Below are 14989 nucleotides of genomic sequence, written 5' to 3'. Positions count from 1 at the left end.
CCTTGCTCTCAGCTGGGAAGGAATAGGGAGAAGCTGAGGAGGGATGGAGCGAGAGACCCAGAGATAGGATGAGAGAGGGGCAGCAAGAAGAGAAAGAATTCGCAGCAAAATAGAACTCGCGCCTGACGCAGGCTCTCTTGTCACTGTCCATTACTTGGACCTGGATCGAATTATTTTCTTTCGAAATTTTATTATTTCCAACACTAACCGTGCGACGCTCGCCGGCGGGGCGGCGGGATCACCCCCTCCCTAACTCTGCTTCCCTCTACATCCCACTCCTGACCCCGCCCGGCGATTGGTCTGCTGGACCCGGGGCCGTCGCGGATTGGAGCTCGCCGGCCGGGTCTGCGGGGTTTAAAGAGGGGGGCGGGGGCGCGCTGCCCAGCCGCGCTGCTGTCCTCGCCGCGCGCCCGTCGTGCAGCTGGGCTCGCTGCGTCTCGTGGCTTCCCGCCTCCTCCAGCATCCCGCATCTCGCCGTCGCAGGCCAGCGGCTCGCCAGCGCGGGACAAGGAGGACCGGGGCAGGCGCCGTCGAGCCCGGGCGCGGGCACAGCTAGTGAGGGGCGAGGCGCAGGGACTCCAGGGCGGCCACGATGGTGGCCACATTCCTGCAGATAGTGGGTTTCGTCACGAGCTTCGTGGGTTGGATCGGCATCATCGTCACCACGTCCACCAATGACTGGGTGGTGACCTGCGGCTACACTATCCCCACCTGCCGCAAGCTGGACGAGCTGGGCTCCAAGGGGCTGTGGGCCGACTGCGTCCTGGCCACGGGGCTGTACCACTGCAAGCCCCTGGTGGACATCCTCATCCTGCCGGGTAAGGACCCTGCCTTGCAAGTGGCTGTCCTAAATAAACCCTTTCCTTCCGGGCAGACGGGGGAGGGGAGAATTAGGCAGCGTTCACAGAATCATCTGGGGGCTTGAAGACTTTGGGGCATCTTTTGACACCTTCAGTCCTACTTTGTTGAGGAGGAATTAGGTAGCCCTGAACTTAACCTCTCTCAGCCTCAGTTTTCTTATCTGGAATTTGGGATGACAGTGGTGGCCACTGGCCGAGTCACCCTGAGAAGGTAATGAACTGAGACATAGACACATAGTTGGAACTCCCTACGTATTACCGTAGCCTCACCTGCCGCGTGCTCCCACTGTGGGTGGATCAGAAGTACTTCATCCCCTGGCCTCCTCCTTCAGGCGCCCTGCTTTCCCTGTTAGAATCCACCCGCAGAGGCTGGAGGAGGAAAGAGAGAAACAAAAGCATTCCAGCTATCCGAACAGGCGCAGGCTGAGTTTCCCAGTCCTTGTGGGACGGCCGAGGTGTCCTGGCCAAGTTAGGGCCCTCCTACCTGCGCCCAGTCGGTTCCCACAGGCCCCGGGGCCTGTCCCATTTCCCCTACCCCTTGCCCCCTCAGTGAACGGCGTCGGTCCTCGGGCCTGCCGAGATTCCCCTCCCAGTCTCCGCACCCTGGGGTCAGAGAGGGAAGAACGGGCGCCCCTGGGAGGGCCCACTCGCCTTGGGAAAAGGAGCAACTCCGCGGGTCGCCCCCTCCCCTACGGCTGTGCCTCAGAGTGGGGAGGGGAGGGAAGAGTTGCCTAGTTTCCACCTTCCCCGACGCCAGCCGGTGCCGAATCTTAACTTGCCGCCCCGTTGAAAAATTCTGGGCAAGTTTCAATTCAGATTTAAACCTCGAGCCAGTTGGATGATTGACAAGGTCTTCGGAGCCCCTTCAGGTTTTCTGCTCGGAATCTTGGCTTATCCCGGCCCAGGCCTAAGCACGGCTGTCTCGCTAGCCTTTGAGGATGGTGCGCCTTTAAAGGCCTATCCCGGTTTCCTTAACAAGTGGAGTAACTGGGCGGTAGGCCGGAGTAACTGGCCCCCAAGGCCGCCAGTCTGGGAGACTTTAGCTTTGGCCTTCTCCTGGATGAGCTTTTCTCTCCTGAAGACTGTCCCTCTTTAAGCCTCACCTCAAGTGCTTCCTATTTCCAGGTCCTTGTAGTCGGAATCTATCCGCCCTTCCTCCTTGCCACCCTGGTATTTGACCCCTATCCCCGTCAGTGCACGTTTTGACTTTTCTGTTCCTTGTTTGTGAGTCAAGTTCTCCTAGCACATTTTAAATTCCTCAAAGATATAGATAGCATCCTACCCTCCTTGCATCTTCCCCTGCACCTGGCGCTGCCCCTGACACACAGCAGGTACGCACAGTGCGTGCCAGTCCTGCCCTCCATTTTGGACTTTCAGAATGACAGAGGTCCGGGGAACCCAGATGTGGACCCACCTTCAGTTAAAGCTGCCGTTGGTAGACCTGGATCAGACTCTGGGATGCAGTGCTCACAATCCGAGTGATTTGGGACAAGTTCGTAACCTCTATGAACCCCAGTTGTCTTCTTTTAAAAATTAAAATGAAACCAACCCCCTATCTTTCAGAGTTGTTTTGGGGATTAAATGAGATGAGAAATGTAAGCCTCCTTAGATGTAGTAGAGGCTCCATAAATGGTAGCTATATTTTTTATTAAAAGCCAGGCATGGTATTTTTAAGAATCTGACTTGAAGCATAAAATTACTCTCTTCTTCCTTCCTCCTGAAATTAAATTTGCTGAGCATTCAGTGACAAGTGGTTTATTTTTAGAGAACATAGACCATCCTACAGATGGAGTACACTTTAGGGAGGGCCTAATCCTTCCTGTGGTCCCCTCCCTCACACTGTAGGTGGGGACAGGGACAGATCTCAGTCTCCATCTTTAGATTCTCAAATGTGGCCTTGACACCTAGCATGTTCACAGACCGTGCCATGAATTTCAGAATCCGGGTGGCTAGCTGACTCTCCTTTATGTCAGCCCTGGTTCTCTGACCAGTCGCAGGGGCTTAGGGCTGAGGTCAGAGGTCTTGCCTCAGACCTCCTGTGGCTCCTATCTGGGGGTCTTCAAGTCAACAGATACTTGATTGATTTATTACCCTTAATTCAGAAGAAACTGAGTTGGGCAATTGTTGGGAACGTGCCCTTGTGGAGTCTGAATTCTGGCAAAACACAACTTGTTAAGAGGCAATCTTGCAGTTGGGTCTTGGTGCACGGGTAGGCTGGCCACATTTGGTGTGAGGGTCCTGCCACGTGAGGCAGAAGCTGGGACTTGTTTTTGGGTTTGCCATTAACTCTGCTTCCCCCAGGTCATTAGCTCTACTTTCCTCTGAGTCAAGAGGGAGAGTTACAACTCCCCCACCCCCTTTTTTGAAGGAGGGAGAGTGTTTTAGTGAGAAACGATACATTTAAGTGTGTCATATTCTCCCAGCATCTTGTCAGATTTATTTTACATAAATATTGCACATATTATAATCTGTTTCTTAATAAAGTAGTTACCTGGCATTTTATTTGACAGTATAAAGTTCAGGTAGCTTTGCTCCACTCTTATCATTCAACTCGTTAATTCCTTCATTCATAATTGTATGTTTACATCATCTGTTGTGGGCACTGTGTTAACTCCATGAAGACCAAGGCAGGTGTCTGTCTTCTAGGAATCCATGGGGCTGGAGAGATGCCTTTATGGAAAATGGACCATTGTGGAAGCATGCCCAGGGCACAGTCGGGGAGGCAGGAGATGGAGGCTGACCATCTATAGGGACAGGATTCATGAGCAAGCAGTATCTGGGGAGATATCAAGAGAGGAAGCCTGAGTCTTAGCTTAGTCTAGTTAGGGCCACATACTGTTTATATACAATGTGAATTAAAAGCACATGATTTAGGGACAAAATCACCTAGTACACCTGGAGATAAAAGTACTGCCTTGACACAGAGTAAAATTAGGAATACCGGTAATAATAGCTGACCCTTTTTGCAGTACTTAGCATGCGCTAGGCACTGTTCTGAGCACTTCAGGAATTAACGAATTTAATCTTAGTTGAATTCCATTGGAGAGATGTAGGTACTATTATTATTTTTACTCTGTAGGTGAGGCGAGTGTCAAGACACTTGCCCAAGGTCACACAGGTAGAACATATCAACAGCAGGCTGGGATCAACACAGACCATCACAGAAGAATTCTTCAAAGATTTGAATTTTAATCTGAATTTTTCACAAGGTGATGGAACAGTGTAATTGTACTCTCTTGGCCTCTTCATCTCGGAAGCTTGGATGAGTGGTCTAAACAAGGGATCCCCATTCAGTCTCTCCAGCCCCCAACCTTCCTTTTTTTTGTCACTGAGTCACGTTAAAAATTGAACATGCAAAGTGATCTTGGACAACATTTAACATATTATAAGTCCTGGAGTGGGACAAGAGGGAGGAAGAGGTAGATGGTGCTGGATTCCCGTGAGGCAGGATTGAGGATCCACGGGGACCCATGGCCTAACCCACCCTGTCTGCACTCTTGTTCCCAGGCTACGTGCAGGCTTGCCGAGCCCTGATGATCGCTGCCTCAGTCCTGGGTCTGCCGGCCATTCTCCTGCTGCTGACCGTTCTCCCCTGCATCCGAATGGGCCATGAGCCTGGCGTGGCCAAGTACAGGCGGGCCCAGCTGGCTGGCGTCATGCTCATTCTTGTGGGTAAGACAGCTTTCTGTAGAGCACCCCAACTCCCAGCGAACCTGAAGAATCTCGGGTCTTGCTGCTGCTTCATCGAGTTCAAGAGACGTGTGCAAGGAAGGCATGTGAATCCACTGGGGGAAAAGCCCCCCACAATGTGTATCCCTTTATGCTTCTTGGGCAGTTGATGCAGAGGGATAAGTAATGTCTGTGGGAATCACTGAACATAAAAGTAAGTTAAGGGACTTCCCTGGCTGTCCAGTGGTTAGGGCTCTGCACGTCCACTGCAGGGGGTGCAGGTTCGATCCCTGGTCCGGGAACTGAGATCCCACAGCCTGTTCGGCACTGCCAAGGAAAAAAAAAGTTAAAGAAAACAAACAAAAAGGATTTTGAGGGTATACCTAAGAGAGAGAACAGAAGACAGAAGAGAGTTACAGGGCAGCTCTCCACTCAGGCCTCATGCTAGAATCCCTTTTTGGAAACACCTGTGTCCAGGTCCCACTGCAGGTCCATTGAGTCAGAATTTCTGGGCATTAGACCAGGCAAAGATATTTTTTGAAAGCTTCCCAGGTGACTCTTGAGTGCAACCAGGATTGAGAACTTCAGTTAACATATAAAGAAAGACCAGAGAAAGAGGAGGGCAAGATAAAAGTAAGATGCTGAGGGTGGTAGATCACCAGGTGATGATTCCATCTTTTATTCAGTAAGCATTCACTGAGCACCTGCTGAGTGCCGGGCAGTATGGTAGGCACTGGGGATATTGGAGAAAAGAAGGTAGTCTGTGCTTTGAGTGTACTTGGACATCTTGATGTACTTGGTATACTTGCTCATCTAAAAAAGGTACACAGGCTGTGCACACACATAGGAAGGCACCTGATCCAGATTGGAGGAGTTTTCCAGAGCAGAGGACCCTAGCGATGAATTTTGAGAGCTGGATAGAAGGTGATCAGGTCATGGATTGGAGAGAGGGACAGCTCAGGCCAAGGACACGACGTGTGCTTGTTCAGTGTTCCTGACTACACCTGCACACGGGGGTCTTGATTTAACAGCCTAGGGAGGGTCCTTCTAGCTCTACTCTCTGACATGCATTTTAAGAACAGCAGCTCTTGTTGCCAAGTGTCCCGAGACATTGGTTTGGATATGAGTTAGATATAAATCATGTTCTCCTGGGACAGGAAATTCCCATCCCCAAACTGGTATCAGACCATGTGTTTGAGAGGGAAAGGTAAGGAGCCAGGGTTCTGTGTGGATCAGTGCCAGTTAGTGATGGTCACCCACAGTGACACCGGTGAGGTGAGGAGACATGAGGCATAGGGGTAAGGTTTCCCTTGATTGCAAAGGGTTGGAGGTTTTTAGAGGCTTGTGAAGCCACGGAGAATTCAGAGGAGGGGCTTGCGTGTGCGTGTGCGTGTGCGTGCATGTGTGTGTGTGAGCGTGTGTGTGTGTGTGTGTTAATAGGAGTGAAAAGACCAGAAAACCTCTGTAATTTCCAGAGAAGAATTTGGGCATGGACATTTTGGTTCCCGCCACAAAGAATTTGTGTGGGAGTGCCACACGGAACACAAAATCAGCGTCATGTGCTTCATTCAACTCACAGGGTCCTTCCTTGTAGTGCTTTTCGATGGCCAGATCTTTGCACCTGAACTCCCTTTCCAGTATGTTGACAAAAGCTCTACAATTAAACTGGTTTGCAGAATCCAGGTGAAACCCTTCTCATCCTAGATATTTGCGGTTGTTTGTAACTTTCCTCACATTCTTACAGAAGCCCCAGAAGGCTTTCTCTTTAGCTCTGAGGATCCCAAAACCAAAGGATGGGTCCATTGTGTTGAGTGTTCATCTTTAGAAATCCTAGCCTTCCATATGAGAGTCACAGAATATCCACAAGTAAGAGAATACATGAGAAAACCCCAAACCCAAACCCTGTAGAAAATAAAGATATAAAAGCACAGTCACAGAGACAAATTGGCATTTAAAAAACCCCTGAAAACAACTTAATTGTCCAGTTGAATATAATGATTATTAAAAAATAACAACCCGTCGTTTGAAACTTCCTAGACGAATTAAATACTGTTTTTCTTCATCTTTTTCAAGTGGGTTGGTGGATGCAGACAGAATCATAGAGAGGAGAGTGAGAGGGGTGGGCAGGTATGGCTGTGAGCTCCTCAGTCCTTGTTTGCTGCCCAGAGGGAGACGATGGAGGGGGCATTGAGTGATCTGACACCCCTTCCCCCAGGGAGGCTGCCCCTTGCCCTCTTGTAGCCTTGTATCTCCAGTGGTACTTGCGTCCTCTTTGATGGCTCCTGTCCGGATTTGTTTCTCAGTGGGTCGCGGCTTGCCTTTGGGTTGGATGTTGTTTAGACTGGAACAAGCTCCCTTGCTTGCTAGATCTGGAAATGTAAAGCTCATTGTCTCAAGTGTGGCACCTGCTGGCCTCCCCTAGGTCTTCTCGGCAGGGAGACCGTGTGCCTTGTTTCCCCTGCTGGGCAGTGGGTGGGAGGAACAAGAGAGAGTGAAGCCTCCCTTTGTGTGGCTCAGGATGGGCTTCTGTCCTAGGGGTCACCAGAGGCGCTCCAGTTGAGGTGCGGTCCCCTTCCAACGGGGGCCAGGCACACTGGGGTGTGGGAGCCTGGGAACCGGAAACAGTGTCAAAGCTAATCTTGGGATGAAAACTGTAAGCACTTTTAATGAAAATCAGTTCTTCCTGACTCTGAAAATCTCTATTTTTCAGAAAGCTTAAAAAAAAATTATGTCTGTGGTACAACAGCTTATCTTCTCAGGAGTCTGAGTTCAGCGTTGTGAGGATTTGGTTCCTGCTGTGGGGGAAGGAATGGGAGCCTGAAGCTGCCGACTTCTCAAGCTAGATAAGTAGTTCAAGGCGCAGTGGGCGCCTCAGATCCAGGATGGAGCAGAGGCAAATCTAATTCTAACCTATGGCTTTTCAAGAACCCCCGCTGAGGCAGGAGGCATCTATGCCCTGAGATGCTTCATCTTATCATGTGGAGTCAGAGCAAGTGTACTAAATCTTGGACCTACCGCTTTCTAGCTGTGTGAATGGGGCCAGTCACTTAATGTCTCTGAGGCTTTATATAAAATGGGGACAATACTGCCTACTTCTGAGGTTGGTAAGAATAGTGAAATGACGTACGCAAGTTATTTAGCGTGCATGGTGTCTGGCGCCTAGTAGGTGCTCAACAACTGGTTGCTACCTTATAGATGTTGTTGTTTAGAGGAAATAGAGAGCTAACCTAGAAGGTAACTGGGTATTCCTTCCATCACATCTAATTTCTGCAGGGTCATCTCCACACGTGAAACTGGTAAGGAGAGATGACGAGCTGTTCCTGGAAACACCAGGTCACATCCTGGTCTAATGGAAATATTTTCTTTGCTTACTTTGTAAAAACCAGAGTGTAGGGATCAATAGTTTGAGTTTTGGTCTTATTCCATTATGAAGAGTCCTGATAAGCTACCCAACTGAAAATGCTCAAGCTTAGTTCTGATTCAGTCTAATTCTCATCTCACTATAAGTTACAAAGTCCTTGATTTGGGTGTGTCTTGGGGAGATGGGGTAGGGAATGGAAGGAAAGGAAATGTATTTTCCTTCCTAAGTGGAATCCTTCGTCTTCTCTCCTCCTTTTAAAAAGTATGGCCTCAGGAATCCAATATTTGTATTGGAAAAAAGTTTTCAAAAGCATGGCCTCAGGAATCCAATATTTGTATTGGAAAGAAGTTTTCAACTTGGAACTTATAGGCTAATAATGAAAGTGCCGTAAAATAAAGGGTATATGCAAATGTGGGAAAAATTGAGCTTGTCACACACAGGGAATCGGATGTCCTAGGGGGATTGGGAATCCTTGGGTGTGAAATAAACAGTGATGCCCTTAATCCCGGAGTACTGAGATAATAGAAAAAGTCTTCTTTCAAACTCATTAACTTTACACAAAGTTCCTAATCTAAGTCAAATTTCATGTGGGTAGAAGAAAGGATGTAGCATCTTGGTGTGGTTGTGGCTTAAAATGACCTTATTAGTAAAATTGGAGGAATTAACTGCTTTATGAGGTCTTTCCTGTCTCTAACCTCAGTGTTTTTTAAAAACTTAACAAATAACCACGAAGCTGGCTTTTAAAAAAAGGTTGTAGGAAAAAAGAGATAACGATGTGTGGAATAGAAATAAAGGGAAAGAAGTGCTGAAAGCAGGCCAGGAAAATAATGTACTCAGATATTCCATTGACTTGATGATTGTTGTAAATATTAGATCTTCATAAAAGTCATTGCATAGAGGCCTGTGTCCTTTGGCAGCTGTTTTCTTAAGTCAAAATTTAGACAGTGACAAATGAAAAAAGGAAAGACAAAACATTTTGTGGTTTCAAATTATAAGGAAACAACAAATACATATGACTCCAACCAACAGCTGGTTAGAAATCTGATTACTTGTTGTCTTGAGTTAACTGGCTTCTTTGTGAAAAGCTTAAGTGAATTGCTAGTTAGATCATATGAGATAATAGCATCAATTGCGGAAGATGGCGTTCGGTGCACTGTAAAATGTTAAATGGAAGGGGATTTTAAAAAAAGGTGTTGTGGAAAATTTGAAGCATACGCAAAAGTAGAGGCTAGTGTAATGAACCCAAACTCATTCCCAATAATGATCAACTCACCTTCAATCTGCTTCGTCTCTGTACGTCTACTTTTCTCCCAGTCCCCAGATTTTTTTGAAGCAAATCTCAGATATCAGATCAAGGAAGATTTTTTCTAGTATTACTAATGTAAGTCAGAGTAATTTAAGTTATTTTAATGAAAATATTGCTTTGTGCTGGAAATGATGCCTTTAAAAGTTGTTTCAATGCTTAGTACTGAAAGTGACGAAGCCTGAAAACAGAGGTGCTCATTGGAGGAAGGAAGAAATGTCAGGGTCTGCTGCTCTTCTGTCCTTCTGGGCTTCTTTGTCTGTCTGTCCTTCTCTCTCTCTAAGCTGTTACCTCCAAAGCCAAACACACCTGTACCAATTTTATTTAACTTCATCACATTTATTTAACTCCATGTATTACCCTGTGTCATCTAATCCCTAAATAGATGAAAAGCTACACTTACATTTCATTTTTGCTCTTAAACTGCATTCCCAAATATTTTCTGTGTTTTGCTACATCAAGATCATTGCTAACTTTTGATAAGGGTATTTCCTATCAACTAAAGAACTGATTGTATTAAATTATTTGAAATTTATCCAAAAGGGCAAACAATTTTATTCTATGAGGAGCAAGGAATTCTGCTTGTGAAAGGACCAAGTCCAGATGAATCTATATCTACACAGTGAAGCTTTCTTCTCCCCTTCTCCTTCTTTTGTTTTTTCAGATGAAGATATCCCTAATTTTCACTTTCTAGTCCCCCACAAGTGGCAGAATTTTTTTCCTCTTGTGCAGTTAACTATTGCATCTTCTGAAGTTAGAAGAAGAGGAACAAATTGAAAAATCTAAGTGTTAAAATTCCCGTTGTCCTGGGCTTCCCTGGTGGCGCAGTGGTTGGGAGTCCGCCTGCTGATGCAGGGGACACGGATTCATGCCCCGGTCTGGGAAGATCCCACATGCCGCGGAGCGGCTGGGCCCGTGAGCCATGGCCGCTGAGCCTGCGCGTCCGGAGCCTGTGCTCCGCAGCGGGACAGGCCACGACAGTGAGAGGCCCGCGTACCGCAAATTAAAAAAAAAAAAAAAAAATTCCCCCTGTCCTATTTTTAGAGACTTAATTTAAAAATAAATTCTGATGACATAAAAAGAAATGAAGATTCCCTTTATCTTCCTTCAATGTTCTTTACCTTATGGGTAACTGTGACTTTTTAAGAAAAACATTTTCTTTATTTTCCCCAAATATGGAGAGCATCATTACAAACTCTTTGTATGTGTGTGTGTGTCTGCAAATAGCAATAATTCTAGCAGGCCTCCTATGTCTTTAAGAAAGCCAAAAATTACTGCCAGTTCTATTAATGTGTCACATCTTTCGGTTGAGTATGATATGACTTGCATTTTTAACTTTACTGATTAAAACTAGTAAATCAGTAAATCTCCTTTCCCTTCAAACCATGCTGAAATTGAGTAAACTCCTTTTTTAGTTTTTAAACATTCTTCGTTGTGAGTTCAGTTGAAGGTCACAGTGAACCTCTCATTCTCTTTATGTTGTGTGGCAGTCTGTCATCTTCTAGTGGTTTTTGATGTGGTCCATCTTTGAGAGCCACAGGAATTCCACCCAGGGTTCAATTATCTACTAGGAAATAAAGAGCCTGCTGGTGCTCATTTGCTTTGTTTTGCATGGATTGTAAAAGAAGGGAATCTTTAATGAGGTAAATCATGAGCTTGTAGCTTTGAGTGTGTTAAAGTCACATTAAAGTTTTATAATTTTGGAAGTCAGTTTTGGTGTGGATGAGGTGGAGAATAGACTGGAAATGAATCTACCTCTCATCTCTCCATCTGTCTGTCCATCCATCCACCCATTCACTCACCCAGTCCTATAAGTTCATTATTTAAATGTTCAGACATTTTAATGATTTTTCCTTTTTCTGGTGAATTATATAGGAATAAAATCTAACTAAATCTCTAAAACATTCAAAATCAAGAGTGGTAATTACTTTTGAATAGTGAGCCTGATTCTTTCCCTACGTGAAGATAACCTAGCTTTATTACTTTGCTTAGGAAAAGGGAAAGAATTCAGTGAAATTAGAGGCAAACTTTAAATCTTATTCTATAAAATCTAAACCAACCTGCAAGTTAAGTGAAGTTTAAATGAAATGTGGAGAATGCTTTTGTTTGTGTGTGTGTGTGTGTGTGTGTGTGTGTGGTATATATAAATACAAAGTAATTGAAAAACATAAAACTTAATTTGAACCATAACCTGTTTTGAATCCAGTTAATAGTTTATAGGAAAGATCAACTGGATTGAACCAAATCAACTGGGAATCAAATCTTTTTTTTTTTTCCTATGGAATTCGGCTTTTCCCTCCCCACCTTTCCCTCTAATCAAGCTTGGGTGTTTGGAAGCCCTTGCTAGGTTGCTGTTTTTGCCCATATCAGAACGAATGCCCCTTTTTGGCATCTAGGGGTGTGTAGCTGGATTGTGTCTTGATATGAAGAATCTAGAGCAATTCTTTCTGGCTCAAACACTCTAGAAAAAGCTTGTGCCCCTTTCATGATAGAGAAAAGGCTTTTCTCTGTGCCTCACTGAGAGTATAACTATGACAATAGCCAAGCAGTTCTCCAAGAGTGCCAGATTTGGAATCTGTGGCCAGAGGAAGAGAAAGAAAAAAATTGTATCTTAAGTATTCAAAGCCCTGCATTGGAAAGGGAAGGTTCCATCGACCAGATCAACTGGTGTTCTTGAGAATACTCTATTCACAGAAGGAAAATACATCTTCTTATGATATCGCATATAAAACTATTACAGAAGCTGGCATGATGGTGCTTTACTCTTTAAGTGAAGCTATTAACATATGGACAGATTTTAGCTTCTTAGATAATCTATCAATATATAAACTGCTTAAATATATGAATAGTTCACAGTTAACGGAATGAATTTAGGCTGTTAGAAAGCCAGTTGGAGCAATTCAAAGCCCCCAAGTTCACTTTCTTACTTCTGACCTCCACTTGGGATCTATACTTTTTTAGGACATGAATCACATCTATTTATATATATCTATACACACCTTGTGGGGATGGGCTTAGTGTGTTGTCAACAAAACCCCATGTTACAATCTACACAAGTGCAATGAGATAGTCTAAAAGGTCTTTCAAAATGCGTAAGACTTAAATCTTTTCTTCAGTTTAGAACTAATGTACAGGGCCGTTAGATTTGAGTGCTATGTTAAAGAAAAATTACATTGTTTTCTCTGTGGGCATAGAAGTAAGTTAGAAAATTACTCTGTATGAGCAGAAAAAAGCTTGCTGAGTTGAAAGTGACAAGGGTACCCCTTGTAGCAAACAGTGCAATGCCCTGCCGTGAACGTATCAAAGGCTTTATGACTAACAATTAGAAACCTTATTATTATTATTACTTTTTGGTCTGTCAACTTTAATGTGCCATCCCAACCTACATCTTTAACTCAAATTTCTGTCCTGCTGTAGTTGTGAGAGATCAGATGATACCAAAAGAAGAATGGAGTTACTTTGTCTAGAGCGTTGTGTAGTACATTAGCCACTAGCTACATGTGTTCATTTAAATTTAAACTAATTAAAATTCAAAATTTGGTTTTCAGTCTCACTGCCCTCATAAGAAATGTTCAATAGCCCATGTAGCTTGTAGCTACCCTATTTGACAGTGCTAGTGTAGAGGTTTAAAATGTTTTTTCAAGTCTTTATAGGCTCCTGCCTGCCCTGTTTTGTTACTTTGCTTGGGAGGAGGGGAAGAACTAAATGATGTAGAGGTTATTTCTTATGGTGATGACATTTGTTGTGATGGGTCACAACCCTTGAATGGGTAACTTCTTTTACTCTGAGAACTGTTCATGTGTGTATGGAGATTTTGTGACTGTGAAGCAGCACAATACAAACTCAGACTCTTAGCCGATACTCCACTGAGGTCTGGCAGTATTCACCACAGCAAGAGAATTTTCATAGCTTCTTCCGGTCTTTGTACTATGAATTGACCAAACTGAAAGAATAGAGTGGAAATTGGAGTGGGCACTGTCTTGTTTCTCATTTTTGAATAGCTCAGGTCATCCAGTCATTCAACTGGTATACATTGAGCACATACTCTGTGCTTTGTACTGAGCTAAACTCTGACTTTACAAACATAAGACATGGGCCCTGCCTTCAAGGAACTCAGAACTTGGAATGGGAAGTAGACATGTAAAGAGATCATTATAATGCAATTAGGTAAGTGTAAGAGTAGAATTATAATTATAGGTATATAAAGTCAAGATATATAAATAAATACAAATACATATTTTTTGGACTTAAATGATTTATTTCTAGGTTTTTACATCAGAGTTCTTTTGTCTCCGCCACCTGTTGAAAAAATTAGGACCTAGCAGTTTGGTACAAGCTTTTGATCAGCTTATTCCATAGATTCAAACGTTTAGGCTCAGGTTGCCCCTGTGGGAGCAGAGCTGAGTGTATTGAGTTTTTGGAGTTGGTTGGAAGCCAGAGGGGGTGTGTATGTGGAGTGAAGGGGAGCCTGCCCGCTGCTGGTGTGTGATGGGGATGCCCAGTCACAGCCCTCTCCATGTCTCCCCAGCTCTCTGTGCCATTGTCGCCACCATCTGGTTTCCTGTGTGCGCCCACCGTGAGACCACCATCGTGAGCTTTGGCTACTCCCTGTACGCGGGCTGGATCGGTGCTGTGCTGTGCCTTGTGGGTGGCTGTGTCATCGTCTGCTGCGCCGGAGATGCCCAGTCGTTTGGTGAAAACCGTTTCTACTACTCTTCGGGCTCCAGTTCCCCCACTCATGCCAAGAGCGCCCATGTATAAGAGAGCTACCAGCCTGCCCATGGAGGTGCTATAGATGCTGGGCCCATGGCCCTAGGTTTGCTTGCCACAGTGAGGGGGTGGGAAGCCCACTCCTCTGCCAGGATCCAAAGCCAACGGTCTAGAAAAGCATCCTGTCTGGCATTTTGTAGTCTTAACACCCCCTCTCCTTTTGTTGCCTTAAGAGAAATCTTTAGCTCAGATGCCACACATTTTTTCCATGGTTTTGCCCACTATTAGCTCTTTTCTGGGCATTCCTTTGTCATATATATATATATATATATATATATATATATATATATATACACACACACACACATATATATGGGAAAAAATTTCCCTCTCTCTTTAACTTTTAAATATCTTGCAAACATTGCTGAGTTGGGTGTGGGGAGAGAAATAAAAGACACTTTCAAACTGTTACAGATGACAATGGGAGCCTCATAAACATGCCTCTCTGTTCCTCCCTCCTCTCTCAGCTCCAAGGTCACTTAGTTATAACCAATAGAAAAAGATAGAATTGGGAACATGGGGTGGGGAAGGGAGGGGAATTGTGGAACTTTCCCTCCATGGGAAAGTTTCCTTTTTGTAAGTTGAGGGCAAGGGGTGGAGATATTTTTTAGTTTGTGATTTTACATTTATCTGTACATACTTTTTCAAGATTGCTCATTTTTATAACCATGGTTTTCCTGAAATTCTCAATTCATCAGTATGAAGGAAATGAACCAGATAGACTTTAATGATACCATAAATAACCGTACAAGTGAGTATAACTCGAACTGACATTCCACAAAACGTTTTTGATTTCCAGGTTTGTATGATGTAGTTTTGAATCCTACACCTGCATGTGCTTCCATTTAACACATTTTAGAAGCTTTTCCCCATTTCTCTCTATTTTCATTCTGTTAGCTGCCTTGAAGCAATATTGTTTAACATAAATTGTACTGTTGAATTTGGCTTTATGGGTGCAAACACTGATGGTGTATCAGTATCTGGACCCCAAACTCTCCAAACATTGATGGTGCATTTTATTCTTTA

At 44.6% G+C, this 14989-nt stretch overlaps 1 protein-coding gene across 2 annotated transcripts; it reads left to right on the top strand.

Annotated features, from left to right (window-relative positions):
• The first annotated feature begins 347 nt into the window (after positions 1-347).
• CLDN11 (claudin 11) lies at positions 348-14459 on the top strand. 2 transcript variants are annotated; one of them, XM_089910874.1, is made up of 6 exons: positions 348-818; positions 4368-4532; positions 5283-5285; positions 10901-10998; position 12212; positions 13722-14459. In XM_089910874.1, exons 1-6 carry the CDS (start codon positions 593-595, stop codon positions 13952-13954), a joined length of 726 nt encoding a protein of 241 aa, XP_089767000.1. In that variant the 5' UTR covers positions 348-592; the 3' UTR covers positions 13955-14459. The 2 variants fall into 2 exon arrangements, with proteins under 2 accessions (XP_089767000.1, XP_022428179.1); XM_022572471.2 differs by lacking the exons at positions 5283-5285; positions 10901-10998; position 12212.
• Positions 14460-14989: the final 530 nt, after the last annotated feature.

The sequence above is a fragment of the Delphinapterus leucas genome, chromosome 4, assembly GCF_059928025.1.
Source record: "Delphinapterus leucas isolate spDelLeu-1000000601 "Yukka" chromosome 4, BTC_Dleu_Yukka2, whole genome shotgun sequence".
In the NCBI taxonomy this organism is placed as follows: domain Eukaryota; kingdom Metazoa; phylum Chordata; class Mammalia; order Artiodactyla; family Monodontidae; genus Delphinapterus; species Delphinapterus leucas.
Note: the sequence above shows the minus strand (reverse complement) of the source record. Positions and strands in the feature narration are given on the sequence as shown.

What these genes read in the sequence shown, in the direction of transcription:
- CLDN11 (XM_089910874.1), top strand. Translation starts at nt 593, where the DNA reads ATGGTGGCCACATTCCTGCAGATAGTGGGTTTCGTCACGAGCTTCGTG. An exon ending in GGACATCCTCATCCTGCCGG is followed by an intron (nt 819 to 4,367) that starts GTAAGGACCCTG and finishes TCTTGTTCCCAG; the next exon opens with GCTACGTGCAGGCTTGCCGA.